Below are 23186 nucleotides of genomic sequence, written 5' to 3'. Positions count from 1 at the left end.
TGCTCTCAATAACCAGACAGGCAGAAGCCTTAAAGGGATTGTGCCAACTTTTATTTTATTATCTTTTTTGGAAATGGGATTTGGAGAAGGGAAAGGAAGGAGATGTGCAAGGGGGAGCTGATTGTTGCAAAAGGGGATGCTTTGGATGTACACTGGCAAAGGTGTTCCTGTCTGACTGGAAATGACTGAAGCAGTAAAGCATGACAGGCAGGACGCTGCCTCGGTGGATGTGCTTGCTTTACAGGGTTTTTGGTTTTAAGGTCTACTTTGTAGGTTATTTCACGTACAAAACAAAAAAAGCATATTTTAATGTCTATATATGTATTTGTATATATATATAAGATATATACACACACACATATTTTATATCCTTACAACTCCCAGTTCCTAAAGGCTTCAAGTCTGAAGGGCCATGCATATATATGCATTATAAAGAGAGATGCCAATCGACTGAGACAAGGCTTTCCTTACTGGCTGTGTGATAAATAAGTGGGCAAGACGTCTTCAACTGAAATCTCACATGCGTGCAGGGAGAAGGGGTCAGCCAAGCACCGAATGGCAGCCCCCGCATTGCCCTGTCCCTGGCTGTTCCCTGCAAGGGTGGCGTCCGGGTGCCCGTGCTGTCCTGGGGATTTGGGGACCTCACCCCTGGGGGACTCGGAGGGGCAGACTGAAACACAGTTGGTTCTGCTGCCCATGGGTCAGGCACCCCGCATGTTGGGGCTCCTATTTCCCCATGGGGCTTCCAGTAGACTGTTTTGGTTTCTTTACCACAAAGAAGGAGGTTTGGTGGGCAAGAAGGGAAGGGATTTGGGAGGGGAAAGACAGTCAAAATTCACCATACAATAGTTAGACAAATCTTCATAGAGGTCCATCTGCCTGCTCGCCTCTCGCTCTCGCTCTCTCTCGCTCTCTTGCTCTCTCGTGTTCACTCTCATTCTCTGCAGGACATACGCTGTTGTAGGGCTAAAGATCTCCTTTTGTCAGGCTAAGGTCAAGTCCCTGGTTGGCGGAGGGCAGCCCTTCATACGGGCCTGTCCACGGCGTATTGGCAAGGGCTCAGGTTGGAAGCTGCCGTCTGCACCGCTGGGTAGGTGAAGTTAGCGTGCTGCTTGGCCTTCAGTCGCAGGCTGGCCAGGCTGGAGTTGCATGTGTCCCTGTACATGTAGGGGCTGGCTGTTGAGGCGTAAGGACAGGCACTGGATGAGACAGCAGAGTTGAGGCTCGGGCTGTTCAGGTTGTTGATGTTTCCCAGGTTGTTGAGGCTGGAGGCCGGTACTCCAGTCACCGCAGAAGGGACCATGGATGAAGGCATGGTCATCGAGGCGATGGAGCTGGGTGGGGAGAACATGGGCTGGGAGGAGAGGGGACTGACATTCATGGAGTTGAAGAACGGGAAGCTCTTGGCTGAGAGCGGGCTGGTGGCAAGCCCCTTGGTGGCCCAGTTGTTGTAGGAATAGCTGGAATACATGTCGTCATAAGGCTGCATCAGTCCGTTGAACTGGGCTCCAAAGCTGTTCTTGCACAGTTCAGCCTGTTGGTTCCTCTCCCGTTTCCTCCACTTTGCTCTGCGGTTTTTGAACCAGACCTGAGAGAGAGAGAGAGAGGGAGGGGATGGGAATTGCTCTGGGCTGTCCCTGGAAGAGGCCTTGCTCCAGTCTCTTTGCACAGCAAGCCAAGAGCTGTTGAAGGGCCAGGGATGGTCCCAGCGAGCTGGGAGGCTGACCATCAGGAAAGGGTTGCAGCAAGATGTCTGGGCTGCAGGGTCATCTTCCAGTGAGAATCACCACCTAGATCAAAACCCAACCACTGCCATTTTACAACGCACAAAATAACCCACCTCACTCAACAAATGGATGCCCTTTACACGGGGAAAAGGGAGGAAATACTTGCTGTATTTCCAAGTGACCACAGCCCAGGAGGAGGGGTTGGGGTTGTGTGACTTGGGAGCAAAGTATTTGGGGGATGTGACTTGAGAGCTGCTGAGTGGAGGAAACAACCTCTCCTGTTTTAACTTCACCTCTGGACCAGCTTGGGGTGGGGTGTTAGAAGTCTGTCTCCTAACCGGAAAATCTGTTCGTGTTGGAGGGACTCAAACAATATAACTTCCTAGAGCATGGAAGCTGCTGGAAGGCTATTCATGGTGCTGCTAACTCATATTTCTAGTAGCGGAGAGAAGCTCTCATTCCAGCTGGAGCCCTGCCACGCTATGCCTGTGACTGACTGCACAGTGGTTTGGGAACCCCAAAGACTGCCCTCCAGCAAGGCTAAGGCTGGGGTTGATGGCACGGCTGGGCAGCCAGCTGATGGGGCTCTGTGGGGCAGAGCCTGGGCTTTGCGTCTCCCTGTGTTATTGCAAGGTGGCACTGGCTGAAGAAGGCACCACCAGCATGGGGTATGTGTGTGGCTGGATGTGTCAAATCTCGGGTGTAGAGCCTGATGAGGTGTTTTCAAGACAGGGAAATTTTCTAGTGCCCCTAATTCCTTCCTTGGTTTGGGGACAGCTTGGTGGCTTGTATCACAGCTGGCTTCCTCCCCACAAGCTCGGGCCTGGGAAGGCGGGAGGGCTGCAGTCCTACCCGGACTCGTGCCTCCGTCAGGTTGGTCCAGACTGCAATCTCCTCCCTCGTGCTCATGTCTGGGTAACGGTTTCTCTGGAAAGTGGCTTCCAGCTCCTGGAGCTGCTGGCTGGTGAAGTGCGTCCTCTGCCTCCGCTGCTTCTTCTTGAGCGAGCCGTCTTCAGGGTTGGAGTCGTCCGTCTGGTTTTGCTGGGACTTCTCGGTGTCTGTGCAAGAAACAGAAAGATGGGAGAGATCCCCTGAGTTAACTCAGGGGCTTGGTTGCATTTGCAGAGCCCATCCTTGGGGCAACCAGTGCATGCTCAGTGAGGTCCCCCTCTGCTGTGGCCACCAGCAGCTCCAGCTGCACCCACAGGAGCGGTCCCGTCTCCCTCCCTCACCCTTGTGAGCCGGCATCCACCCTGCAGCAAAACCAACAGCCCCTTGATGCAGCACGGCTTGCCCTTGTTTCACTGCTGTAATGGATGTCGGCTTCCAAGTGACTGGATTTGGATTTTCCAAACTTCCACTCTCTGGTTTTCATTTGTCACAGTTAAGATGGGTGACAGTGGCAGAACTTACCCAGGCCAGCAGTTTCCTACTCTGCTTAAAACTCCCTGCCTAAGGCGCCCTGTAGAAAAACTGAACAGAAATTGCTACTTATGACACAGCAAAAGATCCAGTAGTGTTTTTGTGGACAAGTGATGGGAAAAGGCAAATTGCCAATGACAGCAAGTTGACGCTCTTAACTTAACTAAGCCTGAGGAGCACAAACTTTTATCCTTCCTCCCTTCTTACTCTCCTACCTTCTTACTTAGGTGCACGTAATTTTACTTTTAAAAAGTAGGAAAAGGCCTCTCTTAGACCTTACCATGAAGTACTCCAGCATTTCCCCGTCCTTCCGCCCCTGCCCTCCTCCTCACTCGAGATCCCTCTCCTAGAGGCAGCGTCTTTCATTTCATTGACCCTTAAACGAACATCTTGAAACTCTGCAGTGCTCGCACTGGTATCTAACTGAAAAGTACAGCTCAGCCTCCTCCTGGGCATCAAGCCCAGGCCTTAATGCTGAGCTTTGGGCTGCCGTGGCTGGAGGTGGGCAGCCAGATACTTCCCTGTGCCACAGCACCTCCTGGGGCTGTTGGCACTCTGCAAACAGGGGCAGAATGCAAATATAAATACCTTCCATCATCAAAAGAAAATGTCGCATTTGAGCTCTTGGGCAATCTATGGAGGACAACTACAGGGAGGAAAGCTACAGCTCGTGTTTAATTCTGCTGGGAACCAAGACAAGTCACCATAGAATAAAATTATTCCAGTGAAAACAAATAATTTGATGTTCACCTCCTCCTTCTTCTGATCTAGAAGCAAGGTGAAGCAGTTCCAACTGCAAATCAGGTTTTCAGCAGGGAGGAGATGTATTCTTTTACAGTGGGAAATACTCAGCTAAACTAAGTAGAAATTATTGCAAACAGTTACCAAACTGTTGCATCTGGGAGAAGAACCTTTAAAAAAAATCCTGGCATCACTCTGCTGAGATTCAGATTAAAAGGATTTTTTGTTTGGTTGTGGTTTTTTAAGTGGAAGCTAGCTTAAAAGGCTTCAAAGTCCAGAAAAATCCTAACATGGAAGGTGTCTTGTACAGCTCCTTAAAATGCAGGGAGGCAAGGAAACAGGATCCTGAAATACAGCTGGGCAAGGAAAAAAAAAGAGTTCCTCAAGTCAGATGGATGTGCTCTGGAAAAATATGCCCCATAAAACCTAAATGGAAAAGAGAGAGCCTAAGAGAGAGGCTGAAAAGCATTTGAGCCCCGACAGAGAAAGGACTCTGCTGCAGGGCAGTGCTGTACCCAACGGCGGGTGCTTTAATGGAGCCTGGCCCTGGAGGACACTCCTGTCCCTGGAACCTGGTGCCACCACCCCGTTCCTGTGGCAGTGTGTTAATTCAGAAACCTCTCCCTGCTGTTCCTGGGAAAACCCTCCTTGCACCTGCCTTCCTCCAAAGGGAGCAATGCTGGAGTCACGGAGAGCGTTTGCAGGAGAGGCACTCACTCTTCATGGAGGAAAGCCTGTGTGAGGTCAGAAAAGGTTTGTTTGTATGGGTATGCATTGCATTGACTGAAGCAACGTGGGTTCCTCACAGGCTCCCCACCAGCCGCCTCCGCTTCTGTGGCACGTTTAATGCTATCCACCAGCAGGAAACCTAATGCAAGGAGAGCAAGCTGGCTATTGCTCACAACAGCAGGGCGCAAGCTGGTTCTGCTGAGCAGGAAGGGGCTGTCTCCCGTTCCCAGTACCAGGACCAGCTCCTGTTTCCATCCAGGGTGTACGCACAAGAGAACTTTCCCAGTGCACTCTTGAAACAGATGAAGCCATAGGACCTGAAAAGTGGAATGGTAGGAGCTGGCTGTGGTCTTGTGGTACTGTCCTCCTTCCCATGAGCATCTTCATGCGGGGATCCCATGTTCAGCAGAACTCTTGGAAGCATGCTCTAATGTGAATCTTTTTTATAGTTGTTCTTATGAAGGAGATAAATCTGATTTCTCTAGCTCAGTGCTCTAAGCCAGTGTTGGAAGAGGGAGATTCCCGCATTATCCATCTCTAAAACAGATTAAAAGGGGAGTGATGCCACCACGTCTGAGCTAGTTATTAGGGATGGCTCAGTACAGATGAAGGGACATTTGGTTTGTTTGTTCATCTGCTAAGTCTGGGTTAATTAAGAGCCTGATGCATACAGGGGATATGTTCCACAGGAGCTCCTGACAAATGCCGATTTCCAAAGGGGCTGCTGCGAAGCAAGAGGCTGTGCCCTAATCAGGAGCTCCTGCTCAGGACTGCCCTTCTTCACGCAGGAAGAAACTGTACCGAGAGGGAAGGAGAATGGAGCGAAGGTACCACTGGCTTATGGGCTGCATCTGGGTGGAAGAGCTCACCAAGTATCTTGCTTTGGTATTCATCTTCTCCATACCTTCTGGTGTAGAACTTTCCGTAAATCTTGTGAAGTCCAAGGAGATGTAGGAATCCTGACTTTGAGCCTGGAAAAATCTCTGCAGCTACACGTTCCTCTTACTGTCCTCTCTGTTCCCGTATGTGCTACCTGTGGCTCTTCCTGAGCATTGCTTATAGGGATTGTCATCTCCATTTCTGCTTCTTCTCTAGGCAGGGGAAAAGTGCCTTCTGTAAATGGTGCAGAGCTTGGGCATTGCAGTGGGGACCAAAAGTGTGGCAATACAAGGAAACAAGGGACCCCGCAGGAAGGACGGACCCTGTGGGTGCCCGGAATCCATGCTGAGGAGCAGAATACAGGGAGATGCAGGGCAGTTCCTCACCTCCTCCCTCCTCATCCTTGCTCTCCCCCTGTCCTGTGCTGCCTGATGAAACCTAACAGAAGGCGGTGTCACAACCCACGCCACACCATCAGAGGACACTCGGGATCTCCGAGAGCTGAGCCCAGACAAGCAACATTTGTGCTCCCTTCCTCAGGATCTCTTGCTCTGCGGATGAAGGAAGCAGAGCCAAGGAGGAGTAGGGAGGGTGCTCTCTTGAGGAGAGGCAAGAAGTGCCAGAAGCGCAGCCCTGCCCCATCCCGGGCATCCCTCGGTGGCACGCTCTGCTCTGCCTGACACTGGTGACGTGTGGCTGCCATCAGCCTCTCTGGTGCGAATGCGCAAGCTGCCAGCCTCTGCATGCAGGTAGCGCTGGCAAACACCCACCTCCCAGAACCATTTTATTTCTAGACCATTTAAGACAGCGGGGAGTGATGTAGCCAGGCACCCAGCGTTTATTGTCAACCCAAAATAGGTTGTGGAATATATCTCGTGCACGTTCGCCCACTCAATGAAATGACTGCGGTCATAGCTGGAATTAGCTGCTCACGCCTAATGGAAAAAAAAGTCAGCTCCTAAATTGGCAGTTCTGCGGCGTGCCAGGGTGGGCTTGATCGGGAAGGCCGCTTGAATGGAGACGACCGCCGTACATCCAAAGCAGCTGACGAGGAGCCACTGAGCTTGGGGATGTGCCCAACTAAGGTACGCATGCAGTGGGGAATTCGGCGGGTGGATTCTCTGACCATAGTTATCCCAGCGTAACTCCCTTCACGATACTTACTCTGGGGAATTTTAATCTGCATCATTATGCTTATTAGCTTTTGCACGCGGGTGAGCCTGGAGGCTTTACGCGGGAAGCAGCAGGCTGTCCCCGGCCCTCACCTCCCCTTGCACTGGCACTGGCAGGGACAGCTTTGCATTGTCCTGCTACATCCAGAGCAACACGGGATGGAGCAGTCACAGGACAGATGGAAAATCCACGGAAAGCCATAGCATTTGGTAGCTGATTTCTCAGCACGTGTGAATGGTGATGTTTCTTCTTCAGAGCCTGATAAAGAATGCAGTAGGCTTGGGGTTCGTTCAGCCTTTGGGAATGGTCAGAGGCACCTGCTTGGGACAGGAGCAGCCCACTGTGGACCCTTGCACCAAGGCACAGGTGACCAGGCTTTTTCAATTAAAGCAGGGGCAAGACAGTATTTCTCTTCCTTCTTATCGCCTGAACCTGGGAAGTTCAGCCCAAGGTTAACCCATAGCACGGAAAGTTTCAACCTAAGCAATTTAAGCAGTTAAAAAAAAAAAAAAGGGGCAGTTTATAACTAGGTTGGTCTTCTGTGCCTTGGATGAGATTTCCCACGTTGCGGGGAGAGCTCTCCCGCCCTCGGGACCAGTTTTAGGCAAATACAATAAAATCTTGGTTGGGCAGTGACCCAGCTTGCCTGGCTCCTGCCTGCCATGGGCTGTGCCCTCTGCCAGCTGGGATTGCAGTGCTCTCGCATTGCCGATCGGTGTCATTGCAATGTCACACCCCTGTGCCGGGATGGTGCTTTCCCTGGGGTTTGTCATTGCGAACCCCATTGCCGGGATGGTGCTCTGGCCCTCCCGATGGCTGTCATTGCAATACACACCCCTATGCCTTCCCCCGCTTGCTGGGATGGCCATGCCACCGCAGCACTGTGCTGGCTCACCGTACGAGAGGAAGCTCAGCATGTCCCTGGGAGCACCGCAGCCGGCTCCTGCAAGCCACTGGCCACCCGGATCCACCCACAAGGACGGGTCGGGGCCTCTCTTGCATCTTGAGCCTTGCACTCACCGCTGTGGTCCTGCCCTTTGCAGCTGTGCTCGTGTTGAGGGGTTCCGGAGTCTGAGAGAGACAAGGCTGGGCTGCGAGCCTCCGCATCTGCCAGCAGGTTGAAATCCATGGGGCAGGGATGGGTGGCAGAGGAGGAGGAATCTGAAAAAGCAGCAGGCACAGGGTGATTAGGGAGATGAATCTGTGTTCGTGACCTGTCCCCACCCCCTCCGGCAGGGACTTGCCAATCCTTGAGGAAAGGTCTAGGAAAAGCAAAGGATCCTTGTGTGATCCTTGGACTTCTTTGAGTTTCCTGGCTGGAAAATGGACATGCCAGGCTTTCTGCTGAGCTTCCCTATAAATCAAAGATCATCTAGTGACATTTCTATTTGCAGCCTTCAGAGAAAGAGCCTCCACTTTATAGGTGACATTCAGACTGAAATAGCAACGCCGGGAGCATGCTGTGTAACGGAGATCTGAGGAAGTGGTTCCGGGCCAGCCAAGGGCTGTTAGCACCTTCCCCAGACATCCCACCTCTCCCATCCTCCCTGCTCAGCTTCCCTCCTCTTTCTCCCTTGCTTCTCCACAAACCGGTCAAGCCCAAGTAAAGCTGCCCAGAGAGCACTAACGCAGATGTACGCGCGCACATCCCAAAAGAAAAGCACTCCTGTGCATGGCACTGATAGGAAGGCACGTCTGCCTGCACAGCCACTGCCTCGACCAGGGACCCGGGGCAGTGCAAGTGGACTCCTCTGAGGTACATAAGGACCTCTGGAGCCTGAATTAACACAGGAATCGCATTATACACCCTTGGGTGCCTGGGAATGAGTGATGCTGGCTGCAGCACCAGCTTGCTTCCAGCCTTAGGTCACCCTGGCTGAAGGCTCCCTGTGTCCCCTCAAGGGACCGTCCTGTGCCTGTGAGCCACCTCCCCTGGCTGAAAGCATCCCAGCTGGGAAGCTAGCGGTGCTGCTCCCCGCAACTGCAGGCACCGCTGGGACTCCTCTCCACCTCTTTCCACACCCCTCTGTCCCAGGATCAATTATTCTCATCATGCTCTTCCTCAGGGCCCCCGCGCCCTCCACCTATATTGCCCAGAAGAGCTCAGCTGAGAGCACCGCTTTGTTCCGGACCACACTGGACGCTCATGAAGAGGCAGGCGTGAAGCAGTAAGTGCTACAAGCCCAGCCACATCACCTTGGAAAGGTGAGCTGGCCCTCTGTTAGCCCTTAATGTGAGTTTTGGATCATAACCCTGCTGTATGCAGGACGATGCATTGCCACCAATGCAGGGGTAATGGTTTCTGAAGGCTGGACCGCTTTGAGGGGACCACAGCAGCTCCTGAAACTCTGGTCACCCCAGCTAATACCTCACCTTCCCAGCCAGGGAGCCTCTCTAAAACATAACAGCAGCTGATGCACCATGCCGGGATCTGAGACCCCCGGGTTTAGGGGTGTTTGGACCAGGCGTTTGGGACTTCCAAACTGCAGGTGGAGGTCAGTTGTGAAGACCGGATTCTAGCTGGTGAAGGATTGCCCGGCCCCTCAAATCCATGCGTGTCAGGGAGGGAGCCTGCTGAAGGCAGTATTTCGTCTGGACTGCGCTAGCGTTTAGACATGTAAACAAGAGATTAATCAGATAGCTGTTGCACCTCCTTTGGAGGTGGATGACAGTGACTAAGAATGTATTTTCAGAGCTGTCTAAAACCTCCTGTCAATTTGAGCAGGGCTGCTGCCAGGGCCCTTGGCAAGGCTGACCCCCATACCTGCAGCGTGCTTCCCAGGCCGTGGTGAGAGGGCAGGGAGCCATTTCTAATGGTTATCTGCCTGGTTTTTGCAGCAGATCTTGCTTATAAAACCCCCAGCAGTTTCCCTCGCTCTCCCCTTCGCTTGACCTCCGTCCCCAGCCTTTCCTGGGCGCTGACAAATCTGTCTCAACACCGGGCTCAATCAGCGCTCTCCAAAAGCAGCATCTAGTGAAGGGACCTGGTGCCGGTTTCCCAGACCTTTGCCTTGCTCCAGGCTTCTCTTCTCCTGTGGGAGAGAAGTGGCAGGGGCTCCATCTTTGCTGTGAGGCTGGTTTCCATTTCCACCTCACAGCGAGCCTGACCTTTGATGTCCGCCGGCTGTGTGAGCTCCTGGCAGCAGCAGGGCACAGCCCTGTTGCTTTTTGCCATGTGTACGTACACGAAGTGATGTGACAGGGGCTGTGTTTTCTTTAATACCTTTGCATGGAGTAGGGGGAGTCCATCTGCTGCTGATATTGCCATGGCTTTTAGCATTACTCTTGGAATTATGCAGAAACGCGCAGTGAATTAATTCCATGGATTAAGTCTTGATTAAGATGTGTGTCACTTTGCTGTCTCAGAATTTATTAAGAGCCCTTCTTGAGGCGGCGGCAGATGGAATTTCTGCCCAATGTTTGTAGATGATAATTTCCCCTCTTCTACAGCCATTTGCATATCATTGCATCTGTCAAGCACAATTTCCTCTCTTCTAGGGCTTGACTCTGTACTGGACCAGATTTAAGGAGGAATTCAGACTCCTGCCTTGCTGTAACTGAAGGACAGTGTCCTCCTGCACAGGGTTCTGCTTGCTTTGAGACTCTTTTTGCACATCTTGCATTGCTTTTGTCTGTGCAAACTAGAGCAGAGATGGGAAAACCGGGGGGAAGTATTTTACAGATGGTTCCATAGGTGTGAATGACAACACAAGGTATAAGGTTCAGGGGAACCCAGTGCCGGTATTGAAAATTCATGCTCCATCCTGAACCATACCAGTGCAGTGGTTACAAGGTTGATCCAAGCCACTGGGCACAACACGGCATGCTTGGCCTGCCTCAGAGATGCAGTGGGCACCTAGATTAAGACTGGTTTTAAAGTATGGCCCATATTCAAGTTGAAACTGGGACTTGCGGCTCAGAACAAGTTTGCTTTTCGAACTGAATTTAAAACTAGGAGGATTTCGGAGAGGAGATTTTGTATGTATATACGTAATTACGTACCTATTGCATGTGCCCTACGTGGTGGCATCAAGGAAGGCCTTCTTGGCTCGCTGTGAGCAGGTCACAGAGAAGCAAAAGCAAAGGGAGAGGGGGATCTGCTCGGCACGGTTATGAAGGACCTCAGGAAAAGTCTGCGATGGGGACAGCACGTGAGCTCTGTACCAATGTATTTACCCAAAGGCAACCCCATGCCACCGAAACAAAAGGCTGTAGGTATTATTCCAGATTATACAGCCCTTTCAGATTTAATTAAAGGACCTTTCTTCCACATTGGCTAGATCTCGCTGTAGGCAGAGACATTAAGAAAGCCAACGCTAAACCTCCATGGCATTTCTACTAAGTTGTTTGCCTGGTCTCAGGGAGTTACTGAAATTGGCACCTCAAAAACGTCTTTAGACAAAATCAAATTTATCATCTCCATCTGAGCTTCATCTCACTTTCTTTTAACATAAAAGAACAGTTTCTTTAGGGACAGCTCCTGTAGCAACACGCAGCCAGGCTTGCTCAGAGGTTTCAGTTTTGTAAAAGTAGCCCTGGCTCCTAGCCTGCTCCGGCACCTGTAACTCCTTCCACCGACATATGTAATTGCTCCCAAGGTAAAGGTTCCCAAATCTGTAACAAACACGCCTTTTCTTCCAGTGCATGTGCATGTACAGGCCACCCATGTGCATCCTCTCCCTGGCTCCATGTGACGGTGCTGGCAACCGCCTCCGCAGGTCCCTCCAGCCAGATGGGGAGCTGCTGTCCCTGCCCCACGGGCATGGCAGAGGGCAGGGGGAAGACAGCGGCTCTGGCTCTAGGCTTTTTCTCCTTTCAAATTCACCCCCTTTCTACTCCTGCATCAGTGCCGGGCTGCCCAAGCCAGGGCCATGGGGGCAGAAGGAGGAGGAGGGCACTTCTATATGAGGAGGGCAACCTTGTTTACCCAAAAAGAGCAAGTGAGGGTCCCCGTGACCTCTCTCCTGGTTCTCAGTAACACGCTGCTCCATCACCTGGGAGCAAAGATGCCTTTGCTTGTTTTTTTTGGAGGGGTGGGAAGGAAACATAAAGGCTGACTGAGAGCCAAGTAAGGCTAATTATAGTGGTGGCTTTTGTGATGTGGATGTTGCCTGCTGAGAGCTGCCTTCAGATTGACAAGTGCGTGCTGCTCAACTCCCTGCGCTACTGTCAGGCTACCTGCTGAACCTGCTTCGGCAGGTTGATCTGGAGGGGAAAAGCTGTCTCTTGGGTTGTTTTGATGTTATTTGGCTTCTCGTGGGCATGGAGGGGTGCTTCAGCAGGGACCTGGTACTTGGGATCCCTAGGCAGCAGCACAGGGACCGTCGGTAGCCTGTGGGCAGGGAGGAAGCGCAGCCAGCCGGGTTCCCTCCACCAGATCGGCACGGTCCCGCAGACCTGTGAGCTTCCCCTACCGCCTGTGCCTCCAGCCAGGGCTGCGGTAGCTGCAGCCTCTGCTTGGGATTGCTGATCTCCACAAAGGGTTCATGGTTATCCCTCAGGCTGAAAGGTGCTCCGCAATCAGTTGGGGGGGGGGGGGGGGTGTCTTTTCTTTCTTCCATCCCCTGAGGTGAAGGTATGATGTTACACTAGATGTCTTAGGGTCAGAGCTGTCTCCTCCTGCTCCATCAATCCCAGAACTCAAACTGCTGGGAGTAACTAGATTCCCGATGGAGTCTGGCCGACTGCTTCACTCCTCTCATGCTCACGTTCCCTGTGTGTTGGCTTACTTTTAGCAGAGGTAAACATGTGGGACTCTATTTAACTGTACATTTTCAGGAAGGTGATCTGCCTCTGTACTTTGGTCCCCAGGAGGGGCTGAGCTAAGCTGGAGCAGCCTCTGTCTCTTCCTCTGCCCCATGTCAAAGGGGAAGGGGCTGAGGCTGCGCCTGTCCCCTCCTGGAAGAGCATTTTGTTCTCCAGATCCATGCATTTGTTCAGGGGAAGGTGCCATCAGAGTGCCTGCAGGCTAGGATTTCAAGTGCCACAGCATGCACAGCACATGAATCGCACAGCAACCCGAGAGCCAGGCTCTCTTCACCGGCTCATACGAGTGCTGCCTACGTGGGGCTCTTTCCCTGCAGCCAGAAAGCAAAAAGGATGGGACGCAAGACAAGAGTTAATCTTTGTTTCCTCAAGACTATAGAAATACAACTATGGGGAGACCAGGGTCACCCACTGCTAAACATCTCAGTGTAGCTTTAAGTCTCTAATCTTAATGGAATTGCAGCAGGAACCAAGAGCGACCATTAATCACTGGAAGATAAACAGCAGCAGCCAACCGGTGACCCACAGCACAGAGCCATTACGGGACAGGAGAGTGAGCTGCCTGCCTCCAAAAACTTCAGGCTGTGCACAGCCCCAGGCTGGCCGAGCAGCGCTTTCGGGCGCACACTCAGAAATGGATCATCGACCTCCAGCAAGAGCTGAGTCACAGGTTATAATAAACTTTATTTCTCAATTTAGTCCTTGCAGTTGGGCACTAACCCCTGAGCTCCAGCTCTGGATGGTTTCGTAGCGGTGTGTGCTGCTTTGAAGCCTGGAACGTGGTTTGGAGTTTTTTCCTCCCATCAGTAGGAATTGCCAAAGCTCCCTGAAGCGCTTGGTATCTTATTGCTGTCAGAGCAAGTTTCCGGGGTTGGCTGGCACCGCCCCGCACACGGCGTGGGCTGCACGAGCGTCGCCAGCAGTGCGCGGTGCCACGCTAACCACAGCAGCCTGGGCCCTTGCTGCCGGGCTTCCTGCCCGCAGCTGGCGGCACGGGCTGGCTTTCTGAGGAGGGTGTCCAGGCTGTTTCCACTCTCTTGTCTTTTTGTGCACGGCTCCACAGAGAAGTTCCCGAAAACGTGAGGCAGGGAGAGGATGGGGAGATAAGGCGCTGTCACTGACTTGGCTTATGATGTAGGTAAAACCACTCAGCTGTTCTGGGACTCCATCCTTCATCTCAGAAATGATGTTAATGAGCCTATCTGAGCTGGTAGAGGCAATGAAGCAAAATTCCTTTAAGTGCTTCCAGATCCTCAGATAAGAGGTGCTAGGGAAATGCCCAGCCTTGCTGGACACTGCCTAATGCATTCCCTGGGGGCTGGCGGCAGCCTGCAAGGTGAGAGCAAGCCGCTTGCTTCCTCCGCTTCGGCAGGAGCCTCCAGCTGCAGCGGAGGGTGACCGCTGAACCCTCTGCTCTGGGCAGCAGAGGGTTAATAAATTGCCTGTATTCTGGAGGATTATCACAATGGAAACACCCCAAGGACTGACAGCTCCATACCCATGTCCGCAGCAAAAAAAGCCCACAATGGAATGTGTCCCGTTCGCTTATTTGATGGGCTGCATGGTGCCCCAGCGCCGGGGAAGCGCCCTGCTGTAACCGTGCCCTGTACATAACACATTGTCCTCCCTGACGGGTGCGTCTGCGGCCCCCGGACCTGACCGGTGCAGACCCTGCTGAGCTAAAGCACGGGGGTCTGCAGAGACAGGGCGACACACTTGGGCTTGGCTTAAATTAAGCTATTTGCATTCGTATCTTTGGACCCCAGTGCTGCCCTTAGCCTCCCTGGTTGGCTTTTGAAGTGGTGCCCAAACTTTGGAAACGAAGAGCTAATCCTAATGCAGAAGGAAAGTCCTGCCAGACTTTCTGCAAAGGTGTTTTTTTTTCCTAAACTAAATGTTCATGCTTCTTGCACTCTTGTAAGCATTGCACGGCAGGTCTTGCCATGTCCAGCTGGGTTTCTGGTACCCTTGAATGCACTGTCTCGGTGGGGCTTTCGGCACCTTGGCTCCATCAGCCAGGACTGGGATTTTCTTTCTGACAGGCTATGCAGTTATATTAATAAAGCTGTGCTTTGTTATGGCTTATTTTGTTTGTTAGGCATCTGGAACAAGATAAATCAGCAAAGGCTCAGCATTGCCCAAATGAATTGTGATCGCACAAAGTTGCTGGTGTGGTGAGGCTCCACGGCGCAGGAGTGCTGGGAGTGTGACCAAGGGGGAAGAAAAGTCCTTCGGAGAAATTAATCCCTTTGCTTTGGGGAAGGGAGAAAAGAGACTGATTTCCGTAAGAAGCTTGGCCTGGGAGAATCTCACAACCGAAACAAAAGACTCACTAAAGCAGAGCACCGGTGCTTGCCTGGCCCAGACGTACTGATGCCATTCATCCCTGCCTGCCCTTGCCCACTCCTGCAGCCCTTGGTGGGCTGGCTCCAAAGTGACTCGTGCCAGCGCTGCAGGATCTGCCTGCATCTGCACAGGAGAAATAGCTGCACAGCCCCAGCATATGAGGGACTGTGATCTCCCCTTGCACTCATAAGCTTAGGAGAAGCGGAGCCGGGAGCGAGACAAGACAGTTGCAAACTCGGATCCGGGGCAGGAGTGAGAGGCACAGGCAGCCTGCCTGCAGCCTGGGAGCTGGGCACGCGCTGCTCGCACAGCAGCAATGGGCAGCAGGGGCTGGCATCAGCAGATCGGTATGCGTTGCTGTATTTATTTGGGCGATTGCATGAATTTGACTAATTATTCCGGCAGTCAAAGGAAACTGGCCCGATTCCCGCGGGGGCTGCGCTCGCAGCAGCATGGCAGGGTCATTTCTGTATCTCTGCGGCCGTAAAGTTGGCCCATTTTAGGGAGGCTCAGATAGCGAGATCAAGGACTGGAGCTCTATGACTCCAGCTGCTGTCAGGAGTTTTGTATGCAGATGGAGGGCAGCAGATGACTCAGATGTTACCGAAGATGTAAATGATTCTCACAATTAGTAAACAAGCTCAAGAAAGCCCCTAATCAAGTGGGTGATGCAGGGGGTTGAAGGTCAGGAAGGATCCCGCCATGCTGTCAGCATGTCATACCCTTACGGCTGGCCGACCTCGGCGCACTGTAGAGCTGCCCACATCCGCCATCCATCAGTGCTTCTGCTAGAAATCCTTTCTGGAGAAGTTCGACTTGATCATAAACATTTGTTCTGTGACAAAACTTGGCAAAACCGGCAGCTAGAAAGCAGCTTTGGGGGGTGGGGGGTGGGGTGCTGGATCATTGTTTTAAAACAACCTGGTGGAGCCCAGAGGGTTGCAGGGCTGCAAAGGGAAAAGTAGCGACTGGTAAGGGTGCCATGAGGGACCCACCAGCCACCATGGCCAACGAGAGCCATGGCTTGTTGTTTGTTAAGGCAACAAGAGCCCAGAAGCGGCTGGCTCGCTCCGAGGGATGTGTTGTCTCACAGTGCAAACCCGCAGTGCCGGAGGGAGCTGATGTCTGCTGCGCCTGGCTGTAAGGTTTCCTGATGATTTGTCTTTTTTTTTTTTTTTTCCCCCCCAAGCAATTTATATTTAAATTTTTTTTTAAAGCTCTTTGGCAGGAAAACCCTTGCAGGATGCAGGCTGTCGTGAATAAAACAAGCGGATGATCTCAGCCCGCAGTATCCCTCCCTTCTTCCTCGGGATACTGTGGCCAGTAGCGCTGGGGCAGGGGGAGGGTGGGTCCGGGAGGGATGCTGGAGCTCGCTCCCCCACCTATTCTGCCTTTATGGACCTTGCAACATGCCCTGAAGGTCAGCCTGTTTACCCAGACGTTGTTTGAAGGGGGACGAGGGAGGCGATTAGCCCTCCCCACTGCAAACACTGCGGGGTCCGATCCTGCAGCGTTTTGCAAGTGGCCTGTGCTGGCAGGATCGGGCCCACAGATCACCTGGTTTTCGTTCTGTGTGCCCGCAGCGAACGGTCAAATTGTGCGCGTTGGGGGCAACGAGGAGGAACGGCGGGTGGGCGAGCAGGGAGGGCTGGCAGCCCTCCACCCCACAGCCTCTCGCCCAGGTGCCCCGCTCAGGGCTGTGGCAAACCGTCCCATGTCCCTAAATTCGGGGACACAACAGGCATCACAAGCAGCAGAGCAAGAGGTTTGAATTTCAGGATCCTGAAATGCACTGTGCTGCCTAAGGACTGCGTACAAAGTCTGTCTCTTTTTTTTTTTTTTCCTTTCCCCTAAATCCTTAGTTTTTCCATCTGCTAGAGGCGGCATCCCATGCCGAGCCTTGGGAGGTAGGCAGTTTGGGTGGGTAGGAAAGCAAGCTGCAGAGCCCTAATTACTCATCCAGTCTGGCCCTCGGGCGATCCCATCAAAGCGGTTCAGAGAGAAAAGGGACGGGGCAGAGGGAAGTGAGCTGTCTAAAAACACTGCTGCCTGGGTCGCACCACCTCCCTTCAACTGCCCGGCCAGCCTGCCTGGGATGGGGACGGGGACCTTGCACCCAGAAATCCCCCTGCCTCCCCCAGCCCCCTGTGACAGCCTGCCAGCAAACCCCACCTGCAGCTCCAGGGCAGCGGGAACAGCCTCCCCTGCCTCCCACCGTGGCCTGGGACGGGGGGCACATCTGAGCTCAAGCACTGGGGTTTTTAAACATCATTATTAAAACCCACCGGACACAATTAAACTGCAAAACCCTTTTAAATGGGACACAAAAGCATGTATTGTTTGTCACTTTGGAATTTCTCCCTGCTTAGGTATGGACCCATACCCAGACTGACCTTTATGGCTTGATTAATTTAGCTTAAAGATTTAGATTTTTTTTTTTATCATCCTGGTACATCCCAGTCCTCTAGAAAGTCTTACTTACTTGATTTTGGAGGAAAACTTCCATGAATTTACTTTAAAAAATAACCTCGCAATAAATGCATACAAAAAAACCCCAACCAACCCCAACTTGTAGAACTGGAAGTTGGGATATTGTGGCACCAAAAATAAAACTGATGGAACAAAAAGGGAATTTCATGTGGTTTTCATTGTCAAGTCTAAGCTCAGAAACAAACAGGAAATAAAAATGGCTAAAACAAAAGAGATTTCTTTTAAAGTGTGTTTAAATCTAAGTGGGGAGCTTCTTTATTTGGGATGGATTCTCTGTTTATTTGTTTTTCAGAAAGAGGAGTAAATAAAAATGTCCACACACAGACAGGTCAACTTGATTTACAGTTAAATCCTCATGCTTCTCGCTGGTCATTTATAATAAGCTTTTTTAAGAAAATTAGACTTGCATAAATGGCAGCATTGGAAAGGGGAGCAAAGGTGATAAGGGGGGGACGCTTCTGCTTGAAATGAGGTTGGGGGGAAGAAGGAGCAAAGAGGGAGAAAGAGGTGAAAGTAACTGCAAACTCTCCAGTCATTTATTTCATCTTTGTACTTTTTTAGTTTTTGCAGGCAACTGCAGGCACTGAGCCTTCCAGCCCATGCCATCCCACTGAAGCTCCCCAAACAGCAAATAAATGCATTTATTTAATGAGTAGTCTGCAGGATCAGGGCTATGTGAAATAGAGTGGCATACATGCTATATCCTGCAGACAGAAGTGTTTCTTAGGCTCTCAGATTTAGGATTGTGGAACTTGTTTGATAGGGGTTTACAAAGAGGTGCCTCAATCACAGTAGCTCTGATGGTGATTTTGAGGGGTTAATTTAATGCAGACAGGACCCAGCTCCCCACATCAGCTGAGATCCCCAGCAGCTACAGCCCCATTAATGCACGTCTGAACACTTTGAACAGTTAAAAAATCAGACGGACAAAATTAATAGCAGCTTCTGCAAATTCAGCTCTGGTTTCCCTCCTCTTTTGCACTAGTTAACAGGGTGTAAATGTTTATTTTCTGGTGGAACTGCAGTTTGGGAGATAGCAAAGAGCATCAGATTGAGGGTCAAGGGACAGAGGTTGTATTTCTGGCTCAGATTAGATAATTCTGCCAGAGCTCAGTTTCTCCTCTGCAGAACAGGGATATTTCCCTTCGTGCTAAAGCAGCCAGAGATCTGCCTAGGGAAAGGCTAGGTAGCTCCTGAGGAGAGACATCGTAAGGTGCAGCTCTTCAGAAATGAGGGCTCTGAGGTTGAACTTGTACCCTGCAAATCAGCAGGAAATTTCCTGTTCAGTGTGCGGAGGATTGGCCCTCTTCCCGAATCTGCTGGGCAATACTCTGACACCAGTGGGGAGGGAAGAGGGGTACCTCCCTCGCTTGCTCCCCATCTCTTTTTAAAGCCTAATAATAACAGAAATGTTTCTCAGCTTCTGCCCAGCTAGATCTCCTAGTTCCTTCCTGAGAATAACTTTTACTATTTAATTGTTGTAGAAAAACAGCAGCTCCATCGCTAACCTCCCACAGGAATTTGCGGCTCTGGCCAGGCTGCCGTACCTGTCCTCCTCCACGGTCGGAAGGAGAGGAGGATTTTGAGCAAATCCTTTCCCATAGAAGCAACTCCCTCTGTGCTGAGTCCGGCCCCGGTCCCTTATGCTGCCGAGCCTCCAGAACAGCCTGTGGACTCCCTTAAATGCCCCAAGGAAGCCCAGAACTAATAACCAGCTTCATTCAATTCCCAGTCACATTATTATCCAATCTGCCAGAGGCATTAATATTCAGAGGTGAGGCGGGAGGAGGGCAGGGGTGCTGGCAAGGGGGAGCGGCACACAAAGGGGAGGAAGGGAAGAGCGGCGGGCTGGCCTCAGAAATCCTCTTTCTCCAGCCGTCTGAAACCCCAGCCCATTTCAGCCGGGTGTTGACAAGAGAGGGTTTTTCCTACGGCCTCAGCACTTAGTTCGATGCCAGTTGGTGGAGGCTGACCCCCTGCCAACAGCAAATGCCCGGCCTTGGCACAGCCCGATGCCCGTGGCCCCGGCGGCCCACAGCAAGAGGGAGAGCTTTGCCCCCTCTGCCATCAGGCTCTAAGTAAATAACAATCTCCCATTTTCAAACAGCCGGATAATCACTGAGCCTGCTTGGAGACGCCACAGCCTCCTGTTTCTGAGCCCCCCTCCCTCCACGGCCCCGCAGCCTCATCCCGCTGCCTTCCCGACACAGGGCACACAGCATGAAGCCACTGGTTCTCCCCATCTGGGACTTCGTTCCCAGCCCAGGTACCTCCTCTGTCCCCACAGCCGGGGCACATGTGCCAGGTCACGAGACAGACCTCATGTCCCCGGCTCATCTCATCTTCCTTTTGGAGCAGTCTCCTAGATCGGGTTTCTGGCTTTTTCTTTTTGGCAGTCTCCAAAGTCAGCCTCACCTCTCAATCTCAAGGTTTTGGGTAGCATCTGACGGAAAGAGAAGATGCCACTCTTTTTTGCCAACTCTCCGTAGGGTACATTAACCAATACTTTTGCAATCCAGTCAAAATTTGCAGATCTATTAATTGCCTGAATTAAGCCCTTATAGAAATGTAATAGATATTAGGTGAGGCTTGCAACGGTTTCTCCGCTAGAGAGAGATACTGGTTTTTAAAGCAGTGCCGTGGACAGGAGACAAGTCAGGAATATAGGTGGGCTTTCACAGGGGGAGCCTGGGCTGCAGGTCACACAAACCCAGTAACACCAGTAACAGCAGGAAAAATACCACACTCGCCCAGACCCCTCTCCAGGCTGTTGGGGAAAGACATCTCCCTGTAAGGAGTACCGGGCATGATGTGACCATTTGCTAATGAAAAAAAAAAAAAAATCAAACCCTGCTCTGCTTCTGCAGACATTTGTGGAGACTGAAAACAGCTACCATGCTCTGCTGGTCCCTCAGGAGCCAGCAGGCAGCTCTTTGTCCCTCACAGCAAGGCACCATGGAAGCCTGCACAAACACCCATCCCTCTGGCTCACCAACAGGCCGAGGGGCTGGGAGGGAGGGCAAAGAGCCAGGGAGACCCTGATTCTATCTCCAAAGAGGTGGCCCTTTCCCTGCCTTTGGAAGGTGGGACAAGAACAGGAGTGACACTCCTGAAAGGCACCTTCCTGAGCTGTTGCTTTTAGCATCTCACAAAATCGCAGAGGGGGTAGAGCCATTTCATCCCCAGCATCCTCCAGGCCACAGGCCAGGCGTGGAGGACGCACAAGCTTGTCTGGGGGATGCCAAATTCCCCTCTTTGCCTTCAGCACTAGTCTCCACTTAGAAAGTGCACAGATCATGGGCCCATCGGTCGGGAGGCTGCCTCCCTCTAAGGCGGGGGGGGGGGGGGCAGGTGAGGGACTGTTTTTGATTCCTGCACGCCAGCTCGAAGCATCAGCCGGGTGCAGTGGCGGGGGGCTCACACCCGGGCTCTGCCGGGCCTCGGGCTCCTGCAGCAGCGTGCCCCTCTGCGGCCGCCCGTGCGGAGCAGAGCTCCGCGTCTCATAACCCGCCGGGCCGGGTGGGAAAGGTGTGCGGAGCCCCCGGAGCTCCGGCCGGGGGACTGCTGCTCCGGGCTGCCCAGCCCCGGCGGGGCGGGCGGGCTGCACCGACCCCCGCCAGCGCCTCTGCAGGGCCCTGGCGCTGCTGGGGGGGCAGAGCCGGCTCCCCCCCCAGCCGTCCCCTCAGCTGTCCAGCCGCGGGGGCGCCGGGCGAGGGGCCGACAGGTGTGCCCCGCTCGGCGGCACCGGGCCCGCCGCCCCCCGGGGCCCCGCCGCCCCCCCGGGGCCGCTCCAGCAGCTGCGGCGGAGCGCGGGCGTCGGCCCCCGCCTCGGCCGCCCTCCCCCGCCAGAGCCGCGACGAAGCCGTCCCTCTCCTCCGCTCCAAGGAGGACGACGGGGGAAAGGACAAGGGGGTGCCGCGCTGGCGGGCTAGCCCTTCCCCCGGGGCCGCACTCGTTGAGCGGGGAATAGCCGGGGGAGCGGCCGGTACCGGGCTCCATCGGGCGCCCGCTGCGGTCGGCCGGGCTTCCCGGGCACCCGGCGGGACGGAGGGACTCCGGTCTGCACCGTGCCCCCGGCGCCGGGGAGGCGGCGGAGCCCGTGCAAGCGCCCGGCGGTCCGACAGCCGGCTCTGCCCGCAGCCTCCCGGCGCCGGGGGGCCGCGCTCCGCCGGGGCAGCTCGGAGCTCCCGGCGGAGCCGCCGCGGGGGTCGGCGCTCCCCCCCGCTCCTTCCGCCGCAGCCCGGCCAGGTCCGTTATTCCCGGTCGGGCCCCCGGGAGCCCCGGCCGCCAGCGGCGTCCCGGGGCAGGTTCGCCCCGTCCGCGGGGGCCGGCTCGCCCTCTCCCCGGCGCTGCAGGGAGGTCGGCTCTGCTGTAAACAGGACCCAGCCCGTTACATAAATATAATTTATCCAACTGTCCAAAAGCCGTCGGGCTGCCTTCCTTTTCCCCGGCGGCGTCTCCCCGCCTCTGCTCCCCGCGCCCTTCTCCCCCGGACCCTGCAGACAGCTGAGCCGCAGCGCGCAGCGCCGTTATTTACAGCGAGCCCCGGCTAATTTAAACAGCCCCTGCCCCGCTCGCCCGAGTGGAAAATGACTAAGTTTAGCAACGGCGAGAGGCTCCGGCAGCGCTTGCCGGGAGGGGCCCGCGGCGGCCCCGAGGGGGCGGCCGGGGCTGCGGCACCCCGGCGGCGGCGGGCAGGGGGCCGCCGGGCCCTGCAAGGGCAGAGCGCGGGCGGCGCCGCGCCCCGCCGCCGGACGGACAGCGGTCGCGGCAGCGCTGGGCGGGCAGCTCCGCCGCACACGGCCCCGGGACCCATTCTCGGTGGCACGGCAGGGCTCGATCCGCCCGCTCTCCCCCTGCCCCTGGCTGCCGCCCCTTGCCCGGCGGGAGGCGACGGAAAGCGGGCCCCGGGCGGGAGCGGGGCTGCCCCCGCGCTGCCGGGTAGAGCGCGCCGAGCCGCCCCGCCGGGGATGCTCTTACCCTGCGCCGGCGTTGGAAGGGCTGCGGCCGGCCGGCGCCGCACGCCCGGGCTGGCACCGAGGGGCTCACGGGGAAAGAAGGGGAGAACCCCGCCCGGGAGGCCGGGGACGGAGGGGCACTTACAGCGGCTCCAGATGCGGGCTCGGCTGGGCGGCCTTAATCCTGCGAGAGGGGCGAAGCTGGCCCCCGCCCCGCGGCCCGGGCTGCTCTGCCACTGTCAGAAAGTAAATCCCCACGGCTCCCCGGGCACTCTGCGCCTCGCTGCCGGCCCGCGGCTCACGGGGAGGGCGGAGGCGGAGGGCGCCGGCCGACTGCCTCCCATTCACCCTGGCCATTCACTTTATGGCGGGCGGCCGGCGCCCCCCGCCAGCTGCACCGGGCGCCCCGCTCCCGCCCGCCCCATTCCAGCTGCGCGCCCGCCGCCGCCCGCCCCGTCCAGCACCGCCCGCCCCGGCCCCGCCCCGCGCCCCGCCCCGCGCTCCCACCGCCCAATCGCCCCGCGCCTCATTTACATCCCGCCGCACCCCGGCCCCCGGACTCGCCGCGGAGGGCGGCAGGCCCCGCCCCCGCCGCGCTGGCCCCGCCCCCGTCCCGCCGCTGCGGGGCCGCCGCCTCGGCCGCGCCGGAGCAGGGTGAGCGGCGGGGCGGCGGGCGGGGGGCATCTCCGGGCGCTGGGCTCCCTGCTCTGCCAGCCCTGCGGGCATGCAGGGGGAGTCTCTGTGTGTGTATATATATATGTACACTTAGGTATTGTTGTTATCGCTGCCGTTACCGTTGCCTGCGTGCGTTGTTCACTGCTTGGCGATCCGGTAGCCTGGAGCCCGTGCTGGGCACCCGTTCCGCTCAGTACCGGCGCGGCGAGCCTGTTCGGGCTTTACGGTTAGAGCCACCAGCCGGGCAGAGTTTTCTGGGGGGAGCCAAGTCCGTAGTCGG

At 54.7% G+C, this 23186-nt stretch overlaps 1 protein-coding gene across 1 annotated transcript; it reads right to left on the bottom strand.

The window, feature by feature from the left end:
* Nucleotides 1-84: 84 nt before the first annotated feature.
* Nucleotides 85-22629, bottom strand: PITX3 (paired like homeodomain 3). The gene is made up of 4 exons (XM_075504107.1): nt 22377-22629; nt 7692-7832; nt 2580-2785; nt 85-1588 (listed from the first exon to the last, which is right to left on the bottom strand). The coding sequence occupies exons 2-4, from the start codon at nt 7798-7800 to the stop codon at nt 1025-1027; spliced, it is 879 nt and encodes a 292-aa protein (XP_075360222.1). The 5' UTR covers nt 7801-7832; nt 22377-22629; the 3' UTR covers nt 85-1024.
* Between the last annotated feature and the right edge of the window lie 557 nt (nt 22630-23186).

This window comes from Mycteria americana, chromosome 6, assembly GCF_035582795.1.
Source record: "Mycteria americana isolate JAX WOST 10 ecotype Jacksonville Zoo and Gardens chromosome 6, USCA_MyAme_1.0, whole genome shotgun sequence".
Lineage (NCBI taxonomy): Eukaryota > Metazoa > Chordata > Aves > Ciconiiformes > Ciconiidae > Mycteria > Mycteria americana.
This window is presented reverse-complemented; position numbering and strand designations above follow the sequence as displayed.

Bases quoted from the DNA above. Each gene is read 5' to 3' on its own strand.
- PITX3 (XM_075504107.1), bottom strand. From the start codon at position 7,800: ATGGATTTCAACCTGCTGGCAGATGCGGAGGCTCGCAGCCCAGCCTTG. The intron at 2,786-7,691 runs GTGAGTGCAAGG...TTTCTTGCACAG, and splicing joins CAAAGGGCAGGACCACAGCG to ACACCGAGAAGTCCCAGCAA. The intron at 1,589-2,579 runs GTAGGACTGCAG...TCTCTCTCTCAG, and splicing joins TGACGGAGGCACGAGTCCGG to GTCTGGTTCAAAAACCGCAG.